This window comes from Melospiza georgiana, chromosome 4 (genome assembly GCF_028018845.1).
Source record: "Melospiza georgiana isolate bMelGeo1 chromosome 4, bMelGeo1.pri, whole genome shotgun sequence".
Classification (NCBI taxonomy): Eukaryota; Metazoa; Chordata; class Aves; order Passeriformes; family Passerellidae; genus Melospiza; species Melospiza georgiana.
In genome coordinates, this window is record NC_080433.1 from 57009085 (window position 1) to 57019235 (window position 10151).

At 41.0% G+C, this 10151-nt stretch overlaps 1 protein-coding gene across 1 annotated transcript in view; it reads right to left on the bottom strand.

The window, feature by feature from the left end:
* Window positions 1-9563, bottom strand: part of ASZ1 (ankyrin repeat, SAM and basic leucine zipper domain containing 1) — a 36100-nt gene extending 26537 nt beyond the window's left edge. Inside the window, exons 1-3 of the mRNA XM_058022835.1 lie at window positions 9459-9563; window positions 7802-7898; window positions 2931-3053 (exon numbers count right to left, since the gene is read on the bottom strand). Coding sequence (XP_057878818.1) covers window positions 2931-3053; window positions 7802-7898; window positions 9459-9563 — 325 coding nt within the window. The remainder of the gene's footprint in view (window positions 1-2930; window positions 3054-7801; window positions 7899-9458) is intronic.
* Between the last annotated feature and the right edge of the window lie 588 nt (window positions 9564-10151).

Below are 10151 nucleotides of genomic sequence, written 5' to 3' on the forward strand. Positions count from 1 at the left end.
GGAAATTTGCAGTTAGGGAATTACATATGGAAATATAAATACCATGCTAATCCAGAAGCTCCTTTAAAAGTCTTTAAATTTGCTAGAGTTGCTACTGAGACTTTGATACTCTATGGTACTTGGAAAAGGCTAACAATCTTGTTTTCCTGTCTGTAAAAATCACTGGAATGATCAGGTAAGAAAAAGGCACCTGAGGAGATACTCAGAAACATGAGAGTGAATCACAATAGTAAAGCATTTATTCCTACTGAAGTCTAAAATAGCTTGAAGGTATCCCAAAGCTACAGTTAGAGCTCAACTATAGATGCTTATTTCTCAAAATACATTGCACACTAGTAGAGTTACTCCCTGTTCCTCCTCTCCAGTAAATGAGAGTAACACCTGCAATGGATAGAAAAAGGTACGCAAAATGTATTATGAACACACAGTGACGCCAGTTTTGGGGAGAACCATACAAAAGCCATTGAAGCAAAAGGGCTTCATGATAGGTCTTAAGGAGGAAGAATTAAATTTATTAACTTACTATGGTCCAGTAGTGGCAGGAAAAGTATTACAAGTATTGGCTTAGATGTGGATTTTAAGAGCATCTACACAGTCCACAGGAATAGCAGCACATTAATTGTCCAGCTCTGGCATCAGCTGGGTGTCACATACCAGCTTGGCTCACAAATCAAAACTGTACAACTGCAGTTTGCCCACAGAACACAGGAGACCTTCCCCATGATTACCATGGTTTCCATCTGGGACACACAGCACCTTAGCTGGTGCTATGTGTTAGCTGGCCCCAGTGTCACTTGGAACACTGCCATTTGAGTAACTGCCCATTTTGTTTATTGCACAAACTTGTTCACAAGTTCCAACATGCCTTCACCCATTAAAAAAGTATATTAGCTGCACCTATATTAGCTGCATATCCTATCAAGTGTTACAACATATTTTCTAATTTTCTTCTAGAAATTTTAAGACTGTCTATAATTAACATCTTCATTCTTCAATGAGGTCAGATTTCATTATATTTAGACATGAAGAGTTTGTTATGTACATTACCCCCAATGTTCTTACCACCTCTTGTCCTCCACTTCTACAACTTAGTTCTACATTTAAATTAACTTGTTTTTTTTAATATACTATATTTTAATTTTCAATTGCCTCATGTAGAAATTACTTCATATGCTGACAAATTTTTACTCAAAATGTTTAACCTGATTATCAACTACAACATGAATGGAAAGATGGCAGGACTTTAAATAAAGCACTGCTAGTCTGAGAATAGTATTTGGGAGGGACATGCAGTTGTATCTGTATTCATTATCTCAGGCAGTGATAAAGTGGAAAATTAATTTCTGTCAGCCTACCTCTAGCTCATACATGTGAGCAAGAGATGAAAGGGAAGAAACACCTTGGAATTCTTAGATTTTTCTTTTACAGAGAATAACTGTTAAAGACTGCAAAAATTTGCAGGTTTATGTTCGGACTAGATGAAAACTCCAGTAATTCTGGTGAAATTATTCCTCAAGGATGCAAGATTTTGAACCCACCACACAGTGAATGATATATTAGTTCTTGTGGACTACCAAAAAGGGTAAAATTAAGTAACTAGCTACAGAGACTGACTGAAGAGTGACTCAAGGTGATTAACAGTATAGCTGTTTATCAGGATTATAGGTGTTAAAGGGTTATTGCTATAGGATCACTTGTATGATTGCCTGCTGAAGTAAAAAATAGCAGGAGGGCTGGAGAGATTCAGTACCCCTTAGGATAGCACAGCTCTACTGAACATACATGACCTGACCCAAATCAGTGACTGACAAGATTGCTCCTGGCTGTACTTTGCTGCCCATATGCCCTAGTTAGAGTTTCCCTACACAGTCTAACAGGGAAACAAACCAAGAAATATGATCCTAGCGAGGTGCCACTTTGGGCAAAGACAGTTGATCACACACATGAAAAAATGCCATGCATTTGGTTACCTGGTCAGCCTGAACTATTGCCCATAGCAGTTCCTGCCCCATTTATAGCTTTCTATAGCCATAAAAAGTAAAAGGTATGAGCTGTAGGCAGACACAGAAATTCTGAAAATGGCTACAAGGACAGTGACTAGAAGAAGGCAAGTTTGCTTTTGGTGCAGGCAATCTAATCTCATACTCTGATCAACTGCTAAGAGGTTAGAGAAAATTTAGAACATTTTCAGAACCAGATTTATACCATCTGCATTTCACTCTACTACTGCTGCGACTACTGTCAAGTTACTGGAAAATATGATTACTGACTGCTCTTACATACTTGGCAGTACTGTGGGATAAATATTCCAGTGCAATGGAAGAGATTGAAAATAACCACAATTTAAGTCAAAAAGGAGTTATTAATATGCCAATAAAATTGACAGAGGAACTGATATTACTTAAAAGCTACACCGAACTCTTGCAGAAAAAGGTGATTTAGCAACACAATGAAGAACAGTTTTCTTAATAGAAAAATTGCACTCTAGTTTTAGAAAGGCCCACATTAGTTTCCCATGAACTGGAAAGCTATTCATGTTGTTTGAGATGCTATCTGGTTTCTGCACATACATAGTTCATAACAGGATCAAACACAGTAAGTTTTACTGTACAACTTTATACTACAATTTTTGAGCAGGTACTTCCAAACACTTCTTCAAAAAGTACTTGGGATTTGGGAGGTGTGGGAGAAAGTGGAATTGAGAGAGAAAGAACAAGAAAACACAGCAAGTGATTCCAGATCAATTCCAAGAACACAATTTTAACTTCAAAACGACTGCTTTTCCTTCAAAACTGTGAAAGGTCGAGTGGGTCTCAGTTCTGCTGTGAACTTTAGATTTTTTTTCCCTACACATATAAACAAGAGAATAAGGATAAGGACAATGTCTGGTACTGAGCATTACCAGCCAGTATTTTTCATTCCCATCTTACCTATTTCAAAACATGCATTAGCACCTCTGTCCAGAAGAAGACGCACTACTGCAAAGTTAGCCACGCTGGCTGCACACATCAGGGGAGTCCATCCAAACTGAAAGCTCGTTTCTATGCTGATACCTGTCAAAATTGAAGAAATTACAATCATCAAACTGCATCACTACAAACATGCTTTTTATAAAACTTACTCTCAATATGTATCATTACAAAGGTGACACCACGTTTGCATTTAGTACAAGGGAGAGAAATCTCTTATGGCATTTTCTTTTTTATAATACATCTTTATTTACCTAGTTCTCAATCCAAGGAGTTAGGTACCACAGAAAGACTACACTAAAAACCTCAAACATTTAGCTACAAAGGTAATTTCATATAAACACACAGAATCTGTTTTCTCTACCTCTAGCTTTCTTCAATCAAAATGAAAAAATCTGACTCTTGCCAAGGCAGAAAGACTGCTGTGGAAGCAAACTGCTTGTCAGGGAATTAGGATCACAATATCTAGGCTTTCCTGCTTCACAGCTCCTTTTATTCTCTGTCCTAAAAGACAGTTAGCTAGCAGATTTATGTTCAGTATGAACAAAATATTATCTCAATAAAAAGAGAAAATAGGAGACTATGCAAGGCTCAAACACAATCACCAGAATTGTTTGTTACTCTCTGTATCAGCCAGAATGGCTAAAATGGCCAGAAGCATGCCTGTCAGTCTGCCCAAATGCACTGAGAACCAAGCACCAGACTGACAGACTCATCTGACAACTTTCTATTAAATACCTGCATGCATTTTTCAATCCTTCAACAAATATTACCTCCTTTAGAAAAGCTTCCATCAGTTGGTTCTATATTACTCCCACAGCAGCCATGGATAATCAAAAATACATCTCTGGGAAAAAACACTCCAAAAAAACCCCCCAAAACTATCCTAAGAAATTTGTGACAGTTAAGCTACGTGCATTCTTTTTCATGCAAAATGTGTACTTTCCCTGTCGTGGTACTATATCAAAGATGTGTTCAGTGTAGCAACATAAAGTCATTAAAGCTGAGGGACTAACAGGTCACTGCTCTTGGATTGATTCTTTAATTTCTTAAGATCACTGCAATTGCAGAATCAATAAAGAAGTAGCAATCCAATGAAAGTCATGTGTTGAAGCACTGTAACACCTGCAAGTCACAGAATTTACAATCAAATCTCCTTAGCAGCCTACACATACTAGCTGCATACTAGCACACTGGCCTATGTGCATTGTACAAAACTTTTCACTGAAGCCCACAGAAGTTCTACAAGGGGAGCCAGCAAATGTTCCTTAGCAGTCAGAGCAGTACTTCCTTGTAAGTCACTTTAAAAATTCAACAAGTCTGATATTCAACAACCTACTGAAGTAATACTAGTAAGAAAAAAATACCCCAAAACTGTCACCCTGTCAGTCTTTAGGTCTCTTTTCCTTGTGAGAAGAAAAGCAGTCCCATCTAGAGCTTTTTACTTTAACACACATCAGAACAACACTAACTACCCACTTGGCAGTTATACATAGGCATATTAAAACACTTGAGAGGGCATTTTCCTCAATGCTTTTCATCCACAGACAGCAGCCAGTATCTGCTATGATGCTGGTGCTTTTTCCAACTTCTAGAAGTAGAACAATCTATTTGGCAGTATGTTGTTTGTCCTGCATAGTCTCCTACCATCTTGGTAGTGACTGTCTTGAAGTACCACTCAGTGGTACTGATGATCCCAATGCAAACAAGCTGTAATCCCAGAGGAGGACAAAGAAAGGACAGCTGAAACAGGAACAGTCATGTGGCTCCTTGGCTGCATGGTTATAGGAGTTGTTGATTGAACCAGAAATGTCTCACCTTGATGACTACTCAAATAGGCTATTAATCTCATTGCATGAGCTGTTATTGAAGTAAGCAGTGTTAGTTCAGCATTTAAAATGATCCTTGAGATTTTCTCAAGAGAACAGTGAAGCCCAGAAAAAGCTTTTTTGTGAAAAATCAGGCCAGATCCAACAGCCAGGAAGAAGAGAGGCTGCTGCACTCCAGAACTGCAGGCCCAACCCATATCAATGCTGAGTGTGTACTCCCAGCAGGGGCACACACACTCCTCTGGTCACAGTGATCAACACAGACAAACAGAGCACTCTTACAAACACAGCAGCAGCGGTATCAGCGTGTCACCCAGCCCCTCCAGGTGCTGGCAGCACAGACACACGGCATTGTTTACACTCCCCCACCTCTGTAGGTGCTCCTCGTGCTCCTCTGTAGGTATGAGCAGAGGAGCTTTTCAGTTACATGGCCCCACAAATTACAGCTAGGAGACAAACTAGATGCAACATTCTTCTTTACAATTTGAGTTACAGATAAATATCTTCCTGATTAAGCAGTAAGGAGGATAAACACATTCTGGCCACAGACAAACTCTATAGCAGAAATCATGTAAAGAATATGAATAATAGTGAAGCAAAAGAGCAGCAAAGTAAGAAATTTTTTTTTGTGATTATTACTGTTTCTCCCATAACCCTTTCAGATACTTTCTTGACTGTGGCTAATAATAGCTATAGTAGAAAGGCTGTTTTTAAAGAGAAAGATGTAATTCTGCTAAATAATTCCATTCAGTTAAAGAACAGCTCTCAGTGTTGGAATCCACTCACACTCAGACATCATTGACCTGAGGGGAAGTTCTAAAATGCTTCTCTAAGACTTTTCTCTAGTAGAAGTATTAAGACTGTCTGCACTTAGGTCTGCTCCCACATGACCTTAAAGCTGAGTCCTCTTAGAGCTGCTGATGTCTCCCTTTGCTGGGCCAGCTATGGTGGTCACCTGACTCAGGGTTCAGAGTCCTAAACTAGCTGAAAAATTATTCTCACACACTGGGCACCCTCCCATTCCTGTTGTTTACTACTACTTATAATCCCCTGAACTGGCTCACAAAATATCAGATGAGCTGCAGCACTCATTCAACGATTTAAGTGGAACAAACTGCTGAAGGAAAACAGAGGATTTGACTGTAGTTGTATCTTTAATCAGCCTAAATTGTCATGAGTTGTAACTTCTAATTCCATTTTAGGAAATGGAACACATGGTGTTAAGCATTTTACTTCTGAATCAAACCAAAATGTCCAAATCATCTTTGAAGGTGCTACTTGCTTGCGTTACCTTTTGCGACATGTACTTCAGAAACTTTTTCCTAAAAGCCATGTAACAGAAGTGCTAAGGAAAAACATTGTGCTTGTGCATCCCCTAAAGAAGCTCTGTAAAACTGCTGCAGCATCAAAAATACTAAGGCAACATTTAACCAAGCCAGAAAACAACACAGTCTCATTCTACCTGAAGGAATAGCTGCAACTCTTGCTAGGAAATCCACTTCCAACAAAATCCTTGAGTTTGGCTGACTGCAGGTAGTGAGCCTCCTACAAGCTTCTCTATACTAAAGGTATTGCTGGTGGCAAAGGTTTAATCTGAGCACAGATCCCCAGACTGGCAACGTCATCTTTCTCGGGAAGCCCTCCACAACAGGCACTGTGTTGCTTTGCAGAACAGCACTGGATGGGTCAGAATGTACTGCTGGGGCCATTTTTATTTACATTAAATTACATACTCTTTTCTAATACTGCCTTGTTTGCTTCAGGAGACAGGAAAGAGGACTGCATGAATCCTAGGCCGGAACCTGTTATCATCTTCCACCAGCACAGAACTGTCCACTGTGTAGCAGGCATCAGCACAGAAAGTGAACTACTGCTGTTTGACTGCAGTACAACAATTTAAAATGGATGGTGGAGCAAAACAAATAAGCAATCTGAGGCACTAGAATTCTACTGATAAATAAGAAAATATTTTCTAAAAGCAAGACAGATGTATTTCATGCTTAGACTGCACTTCTTGTGTTTCAGTCCATGCAGTAGTTTTGCTTAATTTAAAAAGAAAACCATTCCCCCATTGTGGTGAGAAACAGTTGGCTTCTAAAAGGGCAAATAATGTCATTGTTTCAAAACTCAGAAAAGACCATTGCTAACCAAGAAACTACTTTCTTCCCTAAGACAAATTTTCCTCAGAGAACAAACTCCTGGTTACTATATTCTCCTTGCTTGCTGAAGCAGAACTTCCTGACAATTATCACTAGGCAGGTCAACTCAGCTATGCAGTTTCTGATTGCCCTGGATGCTTGAATAAGTGATCCAATCTTCCTAACACTGATTAACAAACACATTAAAGACAAATGCTGAGTAAGAGAACAGGGAAAAAGGCTTCCAGTGTTAAAACAGACTACTTTTTAGTGACAAATGCCACAAAAAGCCTGTTAGACCTTTCAGAATCACAAAATGTTTGTTCAGCTGATGTTGCCAGGACAGCAGTTATACATAGGGCACATACCAGACACTTACCAGTGCTTTGAAGGAGAGAAAAAAAAAAGAGGAAAAGGAATTTCCAAACTGGGGAAACATGAAAATAAAAAAGCTTAGCCTCCCTTTCTTACCCCATGCTGTACAACACCAATGACCACCCACTGAATTTTCCCCTCAATTTAAACCACCTCTAATTCAGAGCTTCTAATTGCTATTTGCATGTTAAAGATGCATCTGAAAACAAAGAAACATGTTATTTCATAGTTCAAACATAGTTTTCTTAATTTTTCTTAATTGTCAGGTCTCCTGATTGACAAAAGAAACATAAATTAGAAGGAATGTGCTGGAATACTGAATCTGAGTCACTGAAAAAGTAATTTAATCTTTCAAAATAATGTGTTGAGTGCATGTAGGGACATGTGAATCTGTCCAGTAAAGGATATCAAGTCTTTTTTTAAATGAGAATTGAAATTTTTTGCTGAGTTCAAGAAAAAATATTCAACTTTGTAAGTGACTTTTCCTCACCCGAGTTTAAGAGTTCTTCAATCAGCGACGCATCACCACGAAACAGAGCCTTCTTCAACGCCTCATTCTTGTCTGCCTGCAACATTTCATCCAACTGCTGGGTAAACAAAGAAAAATTAAGTCAAAATCTGGAGACTGTTTCAAGGCAAAAGCAATACAGCTCGGTTTCAGTATAAAAGCACTAACAATCTCTGACAGGACATAGCACAGAAGAAGAGGGGAAAAAGCACCATGTAACTTTTGTTTTTTCATCTCCATAGATCTGGGTCTACTATAAAGCCTAAGTTTTAAAATCAATTTTGCCGAGAGGTTCCATTCTCTGAAAATGGAAATACCTTCTTTCTTGACAGACCTGCTATCATGCTCCTCTCAATTTTACTTACCATAATTTGATTTCTATTAAGATTCTTTTTCATCTTATGACACTAGAAAAAAATTGCAATGCATTTATATACCTTTTTTTGGTACATTTCACATACTGTGCAGTACAACATTAAAAAATACAACTAACAGATATGAAAGTTTGAGTTTGAGTCAGGGGACCTCAGTGACTAACTGGCTGGCCTAACAGCCAAGTCTACTGCTGTGAAGGGCTACAGTTCCTCTGTCATCCTAATTCTGTGGTGACAGAGGCATTTGTAGTGCTGCATCATTAACATTCTGGCTGAAAAAAGCACTGCCCAAATGACCAGTTTATGCATCAGACAGTTACCTGATTTAAGTTGTTTTCAAAAGCATCATAGATTTGTTCTCTATTAAAGCTGCAGATGCAGCTGAAGATTGCTGCTGGAAATATATAAATTGTACAAAATATTTATATACACTGGTAAGCAGAGGACTGATTATTCACTAGTTTCCTTAGAGACAGAAGTAGGTATGAAATGAAATTGTCTTTTATCATAAGTTTTTAACTCCCAATTTATAACTTAAAAATATTCAAATTTCACAGCACATTCTAGCCCATATTCCCAATAACTTTTGTAAAAACTAACAAAAGTGTCTAGAGAATCTTAGGTGAGAAACAGTCAACAGAACAATTTAGCTCTTTATTTTACTCAGGCAACAATTTTCAAACAACACACATCTCTGGATAGGAACATCTATCTAAAGGTCAAGGCCTCTTAAACACTGGCTGTAACCTTTAGCCTAAGACCTCAAGAATTCAGTTACACTTCCATTTTTCAATTCTGGTCATGAGACAAACCCATGCTTAAAAACCCTCACAGATGATGAGGGTTCCTGTCCTCTACCTCACACTGATGGGTACGTCACACCTGCTACATGCAATAAAACTACTGAAATCTTCAGGTTAGCCACAAACAGTCTCAAGAGATTTAAGATATAAAACAGCTTTACAGGCCCTCGGCCACTTTCAAATTTACTCTCATGCTGAAATATGATTAGGACTAAGGTCTGCTACTTAGAAAGAGCTTTCAAATAAACATTAAGGGTTTTGGTAATAAGATAAACCCCTACAGTCCAGGTTTCATTAAGTGGGTTGAGGGTACACTGCACCCTGGCAGCAAACAGCCTGAGAGGAAGCACCAGCCGCACCGTCCCCGGGCACCCATCGCGCCCCGCTCCCCTCACGGTTCAGAGCCGAGCCCGTCCCCCACCCCGAGACAGCCCGGCCACGGCTCCCCAGGCTCAGCCCCACCTGCGGCTCCTGCCGCACGACGCCAATGTCCCAGTCGCCGTCATCGCTGTCGCTGCCCTCGTCGCCGCCCGCCACGACGCGGACCGAGCACATCACGGCGGCCATGCCGGCCCTGCCCGCGCCTCAGCGCCGCCGGGGCACGTGGCCGAGGCGGCCGCTCTCCCGCGCTCTCCCGCGCTCTCCCGCGCTCCGCCCCCGCCCCGCCCCGCGGGCCTGAGGGCAGCGCCGCGGGCGGAGCCGCGCCCGGGGCCTGGGGGGAGCCGTGCCCGGGGAGGGAAGGGAAGGGCAGCGCCGCTCCGCGCCTGTGCACGGCTCCGGGTACACGGAATCAGTGACAGTGGGGCTGGTAGCGCGTGGGGTTGTGACACGGCGCACACGCGGCTCCGCTGCTTTGTGGGTGCTGGGAGACGCGGCAGAGCCGCGTGTGAAGTTGTGTCTATAGATCTGTGGCTGATCTGTATATGTGGATTCAAGGTAAAAGATACGGCATCCCCTCTTTAATTGCTGGTGCCATTGACATGCTCCTTCCAGCCGCCTCACCTTGCAGCAGGCTGTGAGGTCACCTGTGTGTGTGTCACGCAGTGTCACAGAGCCCGAGCCTGCGGGGGGACACTCGCGTGGGAACGCTGAGCAGCAGCTGCGGGTAATGAGGCAGACTTTGGACCTCTAGCCTGGCTGCATAGGGCATTGCTT